Source organism: Melospiza georgiana, chromosome 3 (assembly GCF_028018845.1).
Source record: "Melospiza georgiana isolate bMelGeo1 chromosome 3, bMelGeo1.pri, whole genome shotgun sequence".
Classification (NCBI taxonomy): Eukaryota; Metazoa; Chordata; class Aves; order Passeriformes; family Passerellidae; genus Melospiza; species Melospiza georgiana.
In genome coordinates, this window is record NC_080432.1 from 66665159 (window position 1) to 66683029 (window position 17871).

Genomic DNA, 17871 nt, shown 5'->3' on the forward strand with positions numbered 1-17871 from the left:
AAACTGAAAACCCATCAAGTTCAGACTGGATGCAAGGAAACCATTTTCCCAGTGAAAATATTGACAGACTAGATTTGGTGGCCCAAAGGGCAATCTCTACCTTTGGAGATTTTGAAGATCCAAACAGGGTAACACCCTAAGCTCTAAGATGAACCTGATGAGGAGAAGGTTGGACTAAATATTCCTCCTGAGGTTCCTTTCCAGCTTGAATGATCCTATGATCTTAGCTTGTCGGCTTCACTGTGCTGTTGACAGTCTGGTGTACTACTGGGTCCAAAACACAACTGCTCAAATTCAAACCATTCCCTTTTAAGAAGTTCTTCTTCTGATCTTTTGTTTTCCTTCATTTGCAATCTACCCAAAGCTTTATCTGCACTTAATCTCTTTTCTCTGCAAAACAAGTAGCATCAGATCTAATTGTGTCTTCTGAGCTAATGCAGAAGTCTGTGTATTTAAAAAGAGGAGTTGACACGCAAGATCTGGTCATCGTTAAAAAGCACAACAAAGAAATTGTTAGAAAGAACAGCACTGCCAGTACACAGGAGCACATGAGTGATCACAGCTGCTGAGCACTCTCTTATACGGAAATGTCTTCCTTTAATTGGACCTGAAATCCTCAGTAAGTTTATGCGTTGTCTCCAACTGTGACACAGAAATCACTCTACAGCCCTTGTGCTTCATAGAACCTCCTGATATGTGATTTAGTACCTCCTCAGTTTTGTCACCTGATGCAAGACTTATATGTCATCTTTTCTCTTCTTATTGAAAAAATGTGAAAGCACCAACAAGTTGAGTTCAGATGTGTATGTGGTTTACCTATGGACAGTGACAGAAGTGGATTATGCTTCTGAACAAGGCAAGAAATGAAGACTCAGCTTTTCATATGGAAACATGTCAAAACTCAGGCTGTTCTGTGTACACAGAGATCAAGTTCTAAAACTTTCTGTGGATTTCCTAAGAGGTACCTGGTGCCTTGTACTCTTCACTCAATCTACAATACCAGAACAAAGCCCTTTATACAGTCAGAAAAAGTGAACCAGCTTCTGTAATGAGCCCTGTGGCAGCCTGAGCACAGGAGGAGAGTCCAACATGGAAATGTATAGGGAACAGAAGAAAGCTTTAGAGGTGGAAAGTATAGAGGTGATGGAGGTGAGGAGATTTTGGGGCGTAGAAAATGGAAATGAAGGAGACAGTAGAAGGAAATTAAGAAGGAGAAAGGATTGGAAGCATTCTCATTAGGTGCCAAAGGTTTTTAGGGCAAGGAGGATAATAGGTGTGCAGGAGAAGGCAGATGAACCAGAGAGGCAGGAGAAGGAGTAGGGAGAAGCACACAGAATGCTGCTGCTTCCAGGGTAGACACAGGTTATGGTCACTCTAGCACAAGTGGAGCCTCTTAGCCAGATATGCCTGAAGGAAAGAAGGAAGGGATCCACAGGAAGCTTCCAAAGCAGGGCACTACGAGACATGTGCCTTCCCTCAGCTCCTCAGCTTGTGCACCCTGCCCTGAGGTAGGCCCAGGCTCTGAGGTGGCCACCTTGGCCCAGTGCTGGGGGGGCCCAGTCCAAATGTGGCACAACAGGGCGATGCTGAAGGGGCAATGCTACGGGGACAAGAGCAGAGATGGGGCACACAGCCCAGGCAGGGAAGAAATGGCATTGAGTCACACTGCACAAATCCTGGCAGTCACAAACTCCTATCAGTTGTTTGTTAGGCACTTGGGCACTGTGCCTCCTGATACTTGACACAGCGTGCACCTAATGTGGGGATTTCTCCCAGTTCTGCTGCTCTAAGTGCTGGACCTGAAAAACTATCCTGTTACTGTGACCTGGCCACCCGACCAGTTGGATGGTGAAAAAAAAAAAAGGCCCCCAAGTTTGCCATTTCTGCTCCAGATCTTTAACCTACATCAGTTTTGCAGTGAATGCACTGCAGCACCTCAGGGGATTAATTTGTGTAAACATTTTAAAAGGAACATTTTTTCTTTTAATGCTGACACACTGCTAAGGTGGCTACTTGATTACAAACTGTGAAAATGACTGCGTTAGGCTGCACTCACAAATCACAGTGTACTGACCAAATTGCCCTGTGCTTATCTGTGCCAGGTCTGCAGCATGACAATATTTCCTCTCTCTTTTAAATGCCAAAGTATGATTTGGGGGGTTGTTATTTAAACACACTGACCTGCACAATAACCAGAAGTACTTTATTTAAATCTGTCTTGAGCTGGGACTAGCCTTAAGCGCTTATAATCTGTCACACTTTGACACCAAATGGGTTATAATAATGAGAGTAATTCAGGAGTGAGACCTGTGAATGCTTTCTCCCTGGAGAATTTACACATAAACATGTGCAGGCAGATACATATGCTCTTTTGTTATGGATTTTCCTTCTTGCTACATTATGGGCATCCTTGGAGAAGTGAAACCATTTCTATTGTCAGCGGATATGGGAGAATTGAAGAAGGGAGAAGAGAGTGAGGGAAAATAAACCCCAACATTGCTTACTTTTTTCTGCCTGGAGGTTCACAGCACTTTTAGCAAAGGCCAAGACAAATGAAGCCTGAATATTGGCTTGAGCAGCTATAAAATGGCATTGAAGGCAGTTCCCATGTGAATAAAACAAATTAATTTAACATCATTATATCTGAAAGCAAAGTATCTTCTTTTTGTTAGTTGCTACTGTAAGTATACTAACCTGGACTTACATGTCCTCCTCTGTTCAGTGGGAAAATTCACCAATTGTAACAACAGTTTCAGAAAAGCAACCACAAAAGCTGCTGATGTGAAAGGTATTAGGTCAACCACAAGACTTTCTGCCATTTTTCAGGATAGAAAGAAAGAGAAAATTTTACACCCGTGCATATCTACTTGTGGGAGGCCTAAGTTCCGAAACACACCGACAAAGCACTGGGAAACATAAATGAATAAGTGGATTTGTGCTGAGGGGGGTGTGTGTGTACATGTCTGCTGACAAGAGGTACACAGAACTAACACAAAACTGTTCTTCTCAACTACCAGGCCTAAATGCTAATGCTAAAATGGGGGAATAATTCTAACATTGTAATTATGTGATAGTGCAAATCGCCTTGTAACCCACTGCAGTTGGACCAAGTACACTGCAATATCTGGCTGATCCAAATATTGTTGTGTAAGATACTTTTAAAAAGAGTAACAGAAATAGCCTTTCTAAATATATTATCTTTCCTCTGATTTACACAACTACATCTGCCTTTACCATCATCTCCATTGCTTGGATTTTACTAAAAACCAGTCAAGGAGAGGGAGTAACTTAAAAATGAGTTGCTCATACCACACTGATTCAATGCTGAGCTACTCAGAAAAAGTCACAGAAACCTATTGTTGGTTTACAAGTTGTTGTCATCACATTAACCATTCTTCCAGTGAAAATACCTGCCTGATGGGCTACCTACTCAGGAGTCATTTAAAGCCCCATAGAACAGGAGTGTCACACCATATGGAACTCTGGAAGAGCAAGGTATAGAGGCACATGTAATTCATGAGTAACAATGCTAATAACAACACAACTACCCAACATTTGCACAGCTGAATGCATGCTGGGATTAGAATAAATCTCTCTACCCCATTTTACAGATAATAAAAACTGAGGAAGAGATCCAAGATTAATAATGGTCTAAAATATGTCCGAAAGAATAATAAATTAGTTGAATACAGTGAGGGAAACACAGCACAAGCCTGTTAAAAAGAAAATAAATCCCAAACTTCATTTGATCCTAATGACAGAAGGGTGTGTGACTGAAAAGCATTTAGTAATAGTGAAATAATGTAGGGTTTTGTTTGTTTAAGTTGCAGCCATTTGATTTTCTATTTATAAAATTCCATTGTGTTAATTAAAGTAGTTTTGGTCTGAATTTCATAGTGATCACAGCATTTGATCACCAGTATTCAAACCCACAAGGAACCCCTCAAATGCCTTTATTGCACAGCATTCTTACAAGTGCAGCAACACCTCCATATCTGAATTTATCTGTGTAAGAACAAACAAAGTTCTTGGTACTCCATGTAACCTGTACTGGATAAATACAATTATAATGCTGTGTGACAAAAACCACAGAACAACTGAAAAGTGGGCCAAATCTATTGGCCTGGAAATCCATCAGAGCTCTGCTCGTGGTGACCTCTGTCTGCCTTCCCCAGACATGGATTTCTACTGCAGCTCTAACAGCAACTGCTTGCACAACTGTCCCCCTCAGATGTGTTATCTGAGCACCGAGGGTATACATTTCCTAGCCCAAGTGGAGTGTGTGATGCACAAAAAAGGGCTGCTTTAATTTTTCCAGCAAGCAGGAGCATGCACGAATTGGGTTTACAAGGAAAAAAAGAAATTTGCCCTGTATGGCATGATGCTGTCAATCTGAACCAGAATGTCAAGAAGGGTGATTTAGCCTGGTGTGACTTGATGTCAAAATGGGAATGACTCATATGACTCTCACTATGCACCTTCTATTTCTGTGCATGTTTATAAATAGCTGTATTAAAAAGTCGGAAGGCCCTGTGAACTCTCTCCCAGAAAGATTACTTGAAAGTGGTGAGAGTCTGTGCCCAGCACTTGAACAGCCAGAAGGTCACCAAGGTGTGGTGCTAAAATGCTACAGGAGACTGAGGACACACTTTGTGCTTTACTAACTCAGTTTCCTCTGGTGGGACACTGTCTTGGGAGAGGTTTGACCCCTGAGCTCCCTGTCTTCCACCTGGGAATTACAATGTTCAGCCACATGCCCACGCTGCTTCTGAGCACCTTGGAATGCTCTGTGCTAGCAACCAACCGAAAATCCAATAAAAACCTGAGCATTTCATGCCAGCTCATCCCCATAGTTTTTCATAGTAAAATGTCATCCGGCTGACAGCAGCATGCTGAATGCAACTGTGCATGTGCATCAGCATGGTGAGGAAGTTCTCCAGAGGGATTTTCCAGCAGACACGTTTGCACTCACCTATCTTTGCCCAATGGCCTGGAGCAGTTATATGTTTATTGATATTATTACCAGCACTGTTACCATCAGTCTTTGGCACACTGGACAGTTTCACAAGAATAATGTAGTGCACATGCTGGAATGACTTCAACTGCCTCTTTTCTTCATCTTTGTTTCAGATGCCTGAAACCTACTGTGGCCACTGCAACAGGTATTTAACATGTTAGTAAGATTGCCAGCCACCATTAACAAAATCTCATGCTGTTAGGTTATTATTTAATGTAATTCTTACAAGGCTACTTATATGTCCAGCTAGAATTGGTGTTTCCATCTGAACTTATAAACAAACTGAAGGGCTCTTCCCATTTATATTTCCCCAGGCAGCATAGCTAAAAAAAAATTGTTTATTTTTCACACAAATACCACCCTGGTAAAAGAACCTAAAACCCTAAACTGCCTTGAAAACCTGAAACCCTCCTACCATTTTTTATGTCCCTCCCTTTCTGTCACAAAAATTTCAGGCTGTTCAATCACAGTACTGTACTTGCATAGTGTTATGTGCCAAATCACACAGCACAGTCACAGAATTAGCTTTCTTCATGAGTCCCATTAAACAGATGGCTATTCTACTTTGTTTTGGCTTTTTTTTTCTAACCACTTCTGTGATTTAAACTAGTAGATCTTCTGACAGACTGTGAAAACTGTTTCCTCATCTGAAATAGTTTTTGTCACCCAAGAAAGAGTATTCAATCTAAGGTCCTCCCTCATTTAACTTTATACAACATCAATTAATGAAGTACTGCATTCTTAATGTCCTAAAGATCATATTTTAAGGTACAGAATTTCTATATAACATCCAACCCAGAGGCAAAATGTCAATAAGCTACACAAAGTTCTACACTACAGTTTTGTTTCAAAATAATTAGTCTTTCTACAGAGAGCCATGAATCTCCCAAACAACCAAATCAAGCCAAAAATAATCTTGACACAATAATAATCGAATTAGAAGTGTCTCTGAGGTAAGTGAAAATTCTCATTCATGACTAAAAATCGTGCTTCCTTCCCAACACACTCCTTCTTTCACAATTTAAGAATGGTTACTCTCTGAAGGAGGAAAAGAGTAGGACTCTTGAGGTCTGTGGTTAATCTCTAATGGCATGAACAGCATACAGCAGTCTACTTGATTGATGAGTCCAAAGAAGAAAAAAATGCCTCTCCAAATCACTGGTTGCCTGCAAGAGCTCTGCAGCATGGTGACAACGAAGGCTCCAAAATGATGGATTTACCTTTTAGTAAAACAAAATTCCAGATAAAAATGTATTTCTCTTAGTCTCCCACAAGAAATGGCTTTGGTTAGCTCAGCATGTAATGTTTCTTCAAATCCTTACACAATTTTATCAGCAATTTTGAGCTGATCCATAAAATGCATCTCCATTTAAATAAAATAATCACAGAAGATTTCTAGCTCTCCCCTTACAATAATAAATACATATAAGCTGAGCTGAACTTCCTCCCTCCTAATACATTATGGAACAAACCCATACATGATTCTGCGTTGTAAAGCAAAACATGAGGAAAAGAAAGAAAAGAAATAATAAAAAAATCAGCTTGATACAAATTACTATTTCTCATGAAGAGGGAAGAACCATGGGTCCTTTAGAAGAGAAATATGTCAAGGCTGGTTAATAGCTTCCTTAGAAATTACAGTTACAGTAAGCATTAGTATTTGGACTTTTTACCCCTGAAATCACAGAGAAGCCCAGCATGGGGAGAAGATATTCCAGCTATTTTTGCATCTCCTCCAGCCTCAGGTGGAGCCAGCACGGAGTATTTGGGGTTCAGAGACAATACAGCCAGTTAGGCCAAGAAGCAAAACCACTTCAACCTGCTGAAACTACACATGGACTTTATTTTGGAAGCGAAATTTAGTTTCATGGACTGAAAGTACCACCAGGATATTAGAGCACTAATTGAAAGCAAAGTGGGGCTCATTTCAGGGTGACGCATCAAGATCTGTAAAGGAAATCTGTGATTGTCTGGAGGAGCAGAGCAAAGGGGAAATGACCAGACAGCTTGAGCCTGGAGAACTGTGAATGGCCTGAATTTGAACAGGAGCAACTCCTTCGTGTGACTGAATGTTAAATAAAAGACCCGGCAGAAAGAGCCTTTCTTGCCAGGGGCTTATTTCAAAGGCAACAGATAACGCAGGCACTGGCTCCAATTATGGCTACCAGTCCTATCTTAGCCTAGTTTACTTTGGGGATTTCACAGCTGGCAGCCTTTCATCTAGAAGTAGCCTGGTTTGAATAAGCAAAGAAACTTGAATGAGTACTTAACCTTCCTGCACTCCATCGAACTTCCCAGCAGAGAGGAACAGCACCTCCAAGCTTAAGGGGAAAAGGGAAAACAATGGAAAATATACACTCTCTCCAGGGATTAAAGATGGTAAGTTTTACTGGAGCGCTTCAAGACTTCCTGCTACAAAACTGCAGCTTTCAAAATCACAATTAGAATTTTAAATCCAAGTTTCAAGATCAAAAGGGCCAGACTGGAAAATACTGCACAAAACTGACAGGCACTAGGATGTAAAACACCTAAAACAGTTCTGGGGTTTATTTATATTATTATTCTTTTTAAAAAATTTATTCCCCATTTCCGCCTCCTTCTTTTTCCTTTTGACATTTTAATGCACCATGTCCATTACTATATTTCCTCACCAGTACCTTCTAGTCCATCAGCAGTGCTGCATTACCCTGCTGTTGGAGAAAATAATACAGAAAAAGTGCTTTGCTGGCACCAGCAACACGGGATTATGAATTATACATACATAGCAGGGGAGAAATGCTGATGGAAGGTTAGTGTGCTGGATGCGTGCAAGTGTGCAAGTGCATGTAGACACACACACAGACTAAGAAGAAGACATCTAGAAAGCACTTTTAAAACTAATTTACACTAATTGTGTTTCTCTGTACAACAGAAATTCTCTAATATCAGTGCAGCTTTGTTTGATCAGTTTTATGACTGATTAAAAACATACTAAATTCTTCTCACTACATTACAATGAGGCTGTGGTAGCTAACCAGTTGCTAAGCAATTTAGAACCAGAACCACATTCTAGAATGCCTAGAAGTATGTCAAAGCACTGCAACATCACATATTATTGTAGAGACTGAACACCACTTCTCAGGTGGGGATCAGCAGAAGATAATGTAAACATCCACCTCAATTTAGCAACCCAATGGCCAGGATTTAAAATGATCAGAGGTTGCAAACAGCAAAACTGGTTCCCAATTCCTCAGTTTAATAAACTACTAGGTCTGAATCGTCTCCTCTAAAATCAATGGCACTGAATTCTAAATTCACTCAATCTATAAAAAAAATTGCTTTAATTTACAAAATTGCAAGATGCAATCCTGAGAATCATATTAAGGTACATTGAGGTCAAAGGGGCTGCCTTCAAAGATAGGATTGCTCCTCATGCAGGCACATCAAAACTCATTTTGTTGTAATTAGTTCAGCTATTGATAACTGTAGTTGCACCAACAAAAGGCTCCTTTTAGCATCCAGTTGGATGCACATTTTACAGCCAGCTAGCACCAAATTACATTTTCTAAGGCCACACTACTAACAGCATCCAAGCCAGCCATTTTACAACTATGTTTTTACCTTTCCATATACCACAATCACACTTTCAACTGCTAAGAAGACATGTTCAGAATAACACTCACTGCTACCACGAGAGATGCTGGAAGTGATGGTGACAAGCATCTAGCTCTAAAGATGGCAGTTGACTTCAGGTGCCAAACTGATCATCAGTTTTAAACTGAAAACTTGCCGTAGGAAGCAAAAGCTCACAGACAGTGCACACATCGTCCTGCAAATGGCAAACTGAGGAGCTCAACACTGGCTGGTACTAGAAGATATTGGCTAAATTTGCTGCCTTTCACATCAACAGGGAAAACAGTACCTCATTTGCTTAAAACTGTTATTACTGAAGGCTTATTGTGATGTAGTTTTGTACACAGAGAAACATTTAGCTATCACTATAAATATAAATATATGTGCTGTTCTAAGAATCACAGTGTGATAAAACATCTTTTGGAGCCACCTGGTCCTTTAAGGTCTCCTCTGGGTTCTAATCTCCTGCAGCAGAACCAGCCCTTGGGGTTTCAATCAATGCCAGCTTTCTTCCTTGGATTTATTAGGTCTTCAACATACAGTCCTCACCAGTCAATGATTATGCTGAGACCAAGACAATACAAATATAAAAAGGAAAACATTGTTTTCCAGTTCCTTCACACCCTCCTCCTGAAAATAAAGTGAGTTACTACACAGGGTACTAGAGATTTATTTAACATTGCTTGCTGTGAACTTTTACTCAGAGCAAGCTTGAACACCCTGGGTAGCCTGAAACAATGAAGAGATTCACTGAAGAGATCTTAAAAACACCTTTCTTTCCTCTAGCCTGACATGGCAGTTATCATTTGGGAAGCCCTGGCATGCATGCCCAAGACAGCCTAGCACACAGTAAGATTTTAGGTTACAGGGAAGGTATTATGTAGTTTTGTAAATTAATCTAAACTTAACATAAAGCAGACCTCAAGATGAGGTCAAAGGCTAATTCAAATGGTGTAAACCTAGTATCTTCCACAGCCACCACTTTAATTTATATGATTTTAATCTATTCTAATGAAAAGGGTGGTGGTCTGCTCTGAGGATGATACACAGGTATAACTGGCTGACACTCAGATCCTGATCATCCTGCCCTGCTTAATGAACATTGATTTTGTGCCCCAGTGGAAGAGATTTTTTTTTCTGATGCATACCATTTAAATTCATTTTATGCTACTGCTTAGTGTGGCTTGGCAAGGCAGAGGCAAACCAGCGTTCTGTGTCTAAATGAGACTCCTGAGCTGGGAAAGGACAGAGCCTGTGGATTAACAGCTGAAGATAAACTTCTCTCCCCTATTGATACTTGGCTACCGAATCAAAAAGTTGGCCTTGAAGTGGATCACAACCAACTTGAACAGAAATATTGCTGTGTAACCATGACTATGACACAACCATTTGATTTTATTCTTAATTCTACACAGAGGAGGGTGCTTTATAGTAATAAGAATGCAACACTTTCTCAGCTCCATAGCTGAATCTTATAAACTCAACACATTCAAAGAAAAAGGCTGGGCACTGTCCATGCATGTTGGCATACAGGAGTGGATGTCTTCCCAGTTAGGTAAAGTAGTGTGGTGGGAGTGTTCTCTCATTTCACTAAATTTTCTTTTTTTGAACTGGATAACCAGGAGACTTCTAATTTTTTTTTTCTTTCTGCATTTTCTGTACACATATATGAACAATGTTATTAAGGGACAAACCAAACTAGCAGTTACAGAAAACTGGTAATTAAAACTTAACTGCCATGACAACAGCAATAATTTGGGTATTAAAGATTTCCTACAGAGGTAACAACTGGAGTAACAGGGTAGCAGGGAAGTCCGTAAGAGTTGAATCTCAGGTGAAGATGGACTTGTTTGTGAGAGAGCAACAGGGTGGGAGCCAACATAGATACCTTCTCCCCATTCTGTAACTTGTGATATGGTAACAGAAATCAGTGTGGAGGACTCTGGTGAGAAAACAGTAGTTGCACTTCAGGCAAATGTTTGCAAGGGATACTAAATGCTCCTAAAAATTCTTCTAGAGACTAATTTTTAAAATACACGCACAATCAACTACAGCATACTAAAACTTCCTTGCAAATGCCGTTAAGAAGCCCTGTAATCACTCCTGCAGTACATCATCTCGCAGAAAAGGATCATACTTTGGGGGTTGCAGTTCTCTGCCTAGGCAGTAGTGACAATACCACTACGTCCAGAAAATGTGGCTGCCCGCATTGCTGCAGACAAGAACACCAAAAATGAAGAGAGAAAAATGGTGTCTGGGTCAGAGAAGGTAACAGCTCATTGCTTCTCAGTGATGAGGTTCTTCAAGGAAATGCAGCTGTGCCAAAAGCCATGCAGGTGTGCTGAGTGAGTGACACGCAGATTTTTCTTGTACTGTCACAGTGGCATTAGCAAAAAGAATCCAAAAAACGAAATCCCCTCTACAATGCAAGTATTTCTGTATCCTTCATGTGATTTTTATAATCCTTCAGCAGCCAGATGGGATGTTCACAAACATTTTCAAAAAATGCCAAGGTCCCACAGCAAATCCAGTTTACACTGCTGCCTACCCGTACTGGTCAAGCTGGTGCACTGAGGGAGCCTGAGTGCTGCCACAGTTCAGGCGCTGTGAAGAAAACATGGTGTGTCTGCCAGCCCCAGACTGGACAAGCAGGTGACCTAATGTGTGGTGGCCTGAAGCAGAACCTCTCTGGATTTGATCTGTATCACAAATCCAAGCCAATGTCAAATACATTCCTTCCATATGCGAGTCTCGGGGACTTGCAGCAATAGCCAACAGCCATTGTGCTTTCTCCCCTACAGCTGAGTTGAGATCAAAGAGGAAAACAGTGTGCTTGCAAACCCCTGGCATGAAAGTGGTGTGACAAGTTCCTCCCAATTTGCAGTGTAAAAATAACCCTTTTGCCAGTGTTTGTGATAGAGATTCAGTGATTGCTCAGCTCTTCCATAGGATCACTGGAATGGGCAATATGTGATAGGAATGCTCCGAAATGGTGCAGCTTTGTCCACTCAAAGCTAGAAAGAAAAAGCAGTTCTACAAAATTTACATGGGAGGGAAATGTGAGATAGAAGTGGTAATCATTTAACCCAGTTTTTGATCAAACATCAGACACTATGCCCAACATGTAAGTTGAATCACAACCAAATGCTTTCCACTTAACACAAAGTCTTTTCTTGCTGTCAAGACCAACAAACGTGAGCTTTTCCTTTCATTCTGTGATTATAGAGAAATCCTGTTCCTGCAGCTGCAGTGATGGCCTATTTATTCCTTCGTGCCTGACCTATCAGCTTATAGCCTAAACCAGACAGACAGAAGCAGACTTCCATAAATCCTACTAGACAGGCCTGTTAAAACAACCAACAGAAGAAAGGGACTGCTGGTTCACAGATATCTGCTGGAGTATGGTCTGCTTTAAGGGAGCCTGTTTCTATTTTACTGAGCAAGAACATGAAGTACACTAAATTAACTGTTATTGTTTTAAAAGTTTGCTGCTGCTTATCATTAGTAGCCACCTGCCTTTCAAGCTCTCAACACAAGAAAGTAACAAATACAGGGACACACTGGCTTCCTATTTCTTGTTTAACACTGCATCTTGGAATAAGAGCAAGTCTAGTGGCCACAAACACTGATCTTGAACGATAAATATCTGGATGAATGTATGTGCATCTGTGTATGCACATGCATAAATGCAGTGAGCAATACACACACATATGAACACATTCATCAGAAGAGTGCAACTAGATTTGTGTAATTCTCAAGTATTATGGACCTTCTCGCAACAGAAAAAGGTAATAAATATGCCAGGAATTACTTGAGTGGATGTTACTTAATCTAAAAAATTTCACAAAACAAAAATCAATTGCAAATATTCAGTAATTTTAAGAATGACATGGACAGCAAAGTGTCTTTTACCAAAACCCATATACAAATGGCAACATGTAGCTATGCTGCCCAAAGGGGAGACAAGAAGGCAGAGGAGGGCTCCAACCTCTGCAGTTCTGTCTGCAGGTTCTCTATTATGGATGCAGAAGTTGCAAGTTCAACTCCAGATAACTACAGATTGTTTTATATCTCCTCTGCCTCTCCCCTCCAGCTGTTCCTCTCAGCCTGCCCTCCTCTGCCCTTCTGCAGGCCTGCTTGGGAGCAAGAACATCCCACAGAAGAGAACTGCCATCAGCACTGCTGCTCAAAACATGGGAAGTAGATGCAAGAGCTGATGGGCAGCTTCACAGGCTTCCTTACTCTCTGGCAGGGGTAAGCTGCTGAGGACATGCTGGCCCTCTTTTTACCAGAGATAAAAATTATAAAAACTCAAAAAAGTTTAAAGTTGCAGAGAGCTTGTCAAATGTCACTGCAATCCAGTGGGTTTCCCTAAAGCTGTAATGCCAAGAACCAAACTAGAAGTGGCCATCATCACCATTGTCACAACTGCTTTTTGAGAGGCTAATTCAAACAGGCAACAGCATGCTTTCTCCTCAAGAAAAAGAGATGATTAGGAAAAAGTATTCTTCGGACACATCATCTCCTCCCAGAGATAAAAGCATAGCTAGAACATGTATAAACGCACATTCACACACCTCTACAGTGCTGTTACTTCAGAAATGACAAGGAAAACCTTCCTACTTGTTTGAACTCCTTTCACCTGAATGCGTACCTGCTCTGAGCGGAGTTGGCAGCAGCCTGCATCACTGCAGCAGCCGCCTCCTGTGCCTTACGGTTCACAGTCGGCATGGGTGGGCCCATCCCAGGGCCTCCCTGCTGAGACATGCCAGGAGAATTGGGGGTCATACTGCTCATGTTTCCAGGAAATGGTCTGCTCTGCATCCCAGCTGATGGCATCCGTCCCAGGGGCATGGAACCACAAGGCTGGCTTGGCCCCTGTCCATGCATCTGACTGTTGGCATTTATACCCATGCCAGGTCCTGGGCCGCTGTAACTTGTGTTGGGGACACCGCTGTACGTCGGTGGTCTGGAGTAGTTTCCTGAACAAAATGATAAAAAGCACAGAGAAAAACATTAAAACTTTTGAGGAAATGTTTCTGTTGAGGAAGTTAGCAGCTGCAGAACTTACATATGTGAACTTAAGTGACCCACGCTGGCCCCAAAGTCAGGACAATGCTTTTACACCAGGACAGAGAAGCAGTGACAAACTGCCCAAGGAGGTTATGCATACTCCCTGCATGGAGGTTTTCAAAACCCAGTTGGATAAAGCCAAGACTACCCTGGTCTGATCCTTTATCAGACCTTGATTTGAATACAAGGTCAGTCAAGAACAGCTCTTGAGCAACCCTCCAACATGAATGATCCTATGAATCTGATTTTCGTGTACCCTCAAACGTTTTCTGACTAATGTATGTTACAAGGCAACAGGAAACAAAGAAAAGTACAGCCTCCAGAGGGTTAACAGCACAGCACAGTGTACACAACTGCTTTATGCAGTAGAGAGAGATGTGGCATGTAAGAAGCCCATTATATAAGTTCAAGGGAGAATCTTATTTTTGTAATTTCATGTTCTCATTCCTTTGTCTTTCTGCAGTTTCAGCAACAGGCTTCTTGCTCCTAACTGTTCTGCCCATACAAGACAGAGATGATTTGGTGTGGACTGGTGAGGACAACTGCTGGGGTCCAAGAAAGATCCCATTCTGCTTTTCTAGTAAGTTCAGTTTGGCTATGTCAGCATAAGAAGTGGTAGATTACAGTGCAACTCCTCTGAGAAAACTAGTCTTACACAAGTAAGCAGCAACAGTACAAAGATGTTCATATAAGCAGGTGCCTTAAGAAGGACAGCCTGAAAACCTGGCTGAACTCAATCTGTGTTGTCACTAGAGTGAATGCTCTGCTTGCAGCAGCTTAACTCATTTGAGTGCTGATTCTCCTGCCACGTTGAAATCTCAAGAAAAATTGAGTATACAGCATGCAGTGTTACAGCAACAAACCCAGGCAGCATGAGAAAGAGGAAAAAAAAAAAGAAAGCTAAAGATATGATGGAAAACTATTTTAGGAAACGTATCACATTGCACTACTTCAGTCATCAGTTTTGACTTGTCTTCATTTCCATCTCATCCAGATTAGTGGAAACATGACCCATTCCCTCCCTGTGGGATGCCACAAAGCAGAGTTTCCTCACTACTCTCAGATATTCCCACGCTTATTTGAAGGCAGAAGTCCTTGGACTCTTCCTGTGATTGTGCAGACCAGCCATGCCTCTCCTCAGGCCTCAGCTACCAGGCTGAGGAGTTGGTGGCATCCAACTCCCGTTTGTATTTAAAATAAACATATTCATCCATCATTTGAATGCATACATAATTAATTCATATGCTCCTGCTGCTGTGCTTGTGCTAATCTTCTCCTCTCCAGTCTGTAACTGACTCACTCTACTACAAGGTCTCCTTTGCGAGAACGTATGAGACCTATGCTTCCTAAGGAAAAGAAGCAACCATCCTCTTCTGCCTTAAAATCCAAGTTTCTGCCTGGGGGTTGTCACAGAAGGATCCCCAATATGTGGTTCAGCGAATATGAGAGGCTCCAGATTCTACTTTATGCTGTCTTAAGACTGCCCTGTCACTTCTACTCCTCTTCTGGGCTTGGCTGCTGGCAGCTGAGTATTCTCTGTTCAGTGAGCCATCGCCCCCAGCCAGAGTTTTAGTTGCTGAGACCGGCTCAAGGCATGCATCTGATCCAGCAAAAGTGACTACAGACTGAAGGGCTGACTAGTTTCACACTGCTCTGATATGTGTTACAGGCAACAGCACACAACTTGGATGTTGCTCTGGGTTTCCAGTTGCTTTGTGCAAAAAAAATGTAATACAGCAGGATGGTGTATATATGCACTCAAAGATTATGCACAGCAGTTAGCATATTTTATGTACATGCTATTAGTAACACTACTTCCCAAAGTGAAGCAAATTCTCTCCCTAGACTAGTGGACCTGATATCCATGATCACTGGGAGCTACTGTCAGTCCAATTTACATAAAGACAATTTGTTTTGTCATTTAGGGTCTACAAAGTACATTCAGCAGCATGTGTGGAGGAGCAAACACCAATGCTAAAACACTACTGCTGTTTTCATGCTATTTTGAATAGGGACAAAAAAATGTAATCTTATGTGCTTTGGCTTTTCCAGCATACACACAACACAGAAAAAACAGTGGAATCTTCTCCATAAAAATACGTGGCTCAGTTAAAATATCTCCTAATCATTCATCTGCAGGGATACAATATGCACAGGGAAGTCGTATCTTTTTAGTAAGGAAAACAAGTTTCAATGTTTTTTTCCATCTTTTTCTTTCCCTAAGCATTTCTTCAATACCTCAAATACTAGCTATTCTTATACCTTTCCCAGACCACAGGAAAAAAAAAAAAAAAAAGGGCAAAATAAAAGCCAAACAAAATACAAGAGGAATTGCCAGGAATGAGGAGCGCAATCTTATTTCCATGTTTCTCTAATAGATTAGTAATTTGTTGGCAGTGGCTTTGACAGAAAACAGATGGATGCAGCATTAAACACAATGAATGCAGCAGATGCTAGGCCAGCCCACATCAGCTGGACGTGTCAGGCAGCCAAGTTCAAGAGCCCACACTTTTCAAGTGGGTACAAGCCTGGCAACAGCGGCTGCACAGTACTGCTGAACTACTCCTCCCCTCCATATCTGAGGGATTTTTGATTCCAGCTCCCCCTTGGCAGAGCAGAATTGTACCAAGAGAGACAACATCTCTAATGCATGAGAAAAAACAATGCTGTAACAGGAATCAAGAGGGGGGGAAAATAAAGTGTAATTAAGATAAAGTATAAAAAAAACTGACTAACAACCTGCCAAAGACAGATGTTCATACTTATTGCTGAAACTCTGGTCCACTTTGTTCAGGTTTGCTGAACAAAGTGCTCTGAGATCTTGCCATTTCTAGGCAAACTAAAAAGAAGGAGATTTGAAAACTACTTTGAGAGCTTTGCTCTCTGCTTTAGTCATAGATCAGATTCACCGTATTAAAAAGAGCATCTTAGAATAGCTCTAGAATTTTTTACATGTGCACTTAACAATCAAGCTATTCTTCTACAGCCAATTTAAATGTGTTGTTCTGAATTCCTCTGAACTATTTCACCTAGGGGACTTTAGTAAGACACAGCTGATATTTCAGTCTTAGCTCCACAGACTTTTGCATACATGGGTCTGGATTCAAAGGTCCAGACCCTCAAGGGCATCTCATCCTTAAGTGCTACTATTTTAATTAAAATCTAGGATTAAAATCAGTGGGAACTAGACACAAAGTGCTTTTGTGAAATGAGTCCAACATTAAAAGCACAAATATTCAATTCATACTACTTTATCACAAGCAAAAGGGGGTTTAACTTACAGTGATGCTCTGGGGTTGCGGTTCAAACAAATTCAGTACTGATTTCTCTCTTTGTTACACCCCAACAGAACAGCTTTACTGCTGAATTGAGTAGGAAAGGTTAGGAAGACAGGATGCATTTCTGAGACATTTTACTGATTTCACAGGAAGCTTTTCTCTGCCCCAGTCTTAAAAGATCCAACTGACTACGGCATCTGACTGCTCTCCAGAGTGCATTTAAGGGACATTTTGCTGTGGCAGCAGCCTGATGCTCAGGTCATAGACCAGAGCTTCATTAGCCCTTGAGCTAGATGTTGCCCAAATACAAACCAAAGAGATTCTTTCAGTAACAACTTCCATCCTCACTCTGCTTTTTTTAAAAATTTATTTCCTGGGGACAGGAAAATGCTGGGATTTAATAAAAAATTAAAATTAATCTGCTGTACTGTATGCTCCTGTGTTGTATCCCAGACACACAGAAGTGTGGAGCCAAAGCCATTTATTATTTTTGTAGGAAATGGTTTCACAGAATTGGACTAGGACCCAGTACAGAACTGCTTCCTGGGAAAATATATTCTGCTCTTATTATAGTTCTAAGTGTCATGTAAACACATGAAAATCAAATAAATCAACCACAGGCACAGAATGGATCACTCTGCTTTCATGAACTGGGGGCTAATACTTCCAGTGCAAACTTAATGGTGTAGTCTTTACTATGGTGAGCAATTCCACTGCACAGAGGACACTAGCCTTGAGCAATTGTTTTCAGGACAGCACATAGTGAAATCCAGTATTCAAAGCTGGATCAAAAGCTTAGTGTCCAGAATGCTTTGATGCATATATGAAAATACAAGTAGTCCTGTCAAACCCAGCCTAAGCTTAGCAATATTCTGGAAGAAGGCCTATGTG

At 41.2% G+C, this 17871-nt stretch overlaps 1 protein-coding gene across 1 annotated transcript in view; it reads right to left on the reverse strand.

Moving 5' to 3' along the window:
* ARID1B (AT-rich interaction domain 1B) overlaps positions 1-17871 on the reverse strand; it is a 324972-nt gene that overhangs the window by 46216 nt on the left and 260885 nt on the right. The window contains exon 8 of the mRNA XM_058019477.1: positions 13284-13611. Within this exon, the coding sequence (XP_057875460.1) occupies positions 13284-13611 (328 nt within the window). The remainder of the gene's footprint in view (positions 1-13283; positions 13612-17871) is intronic.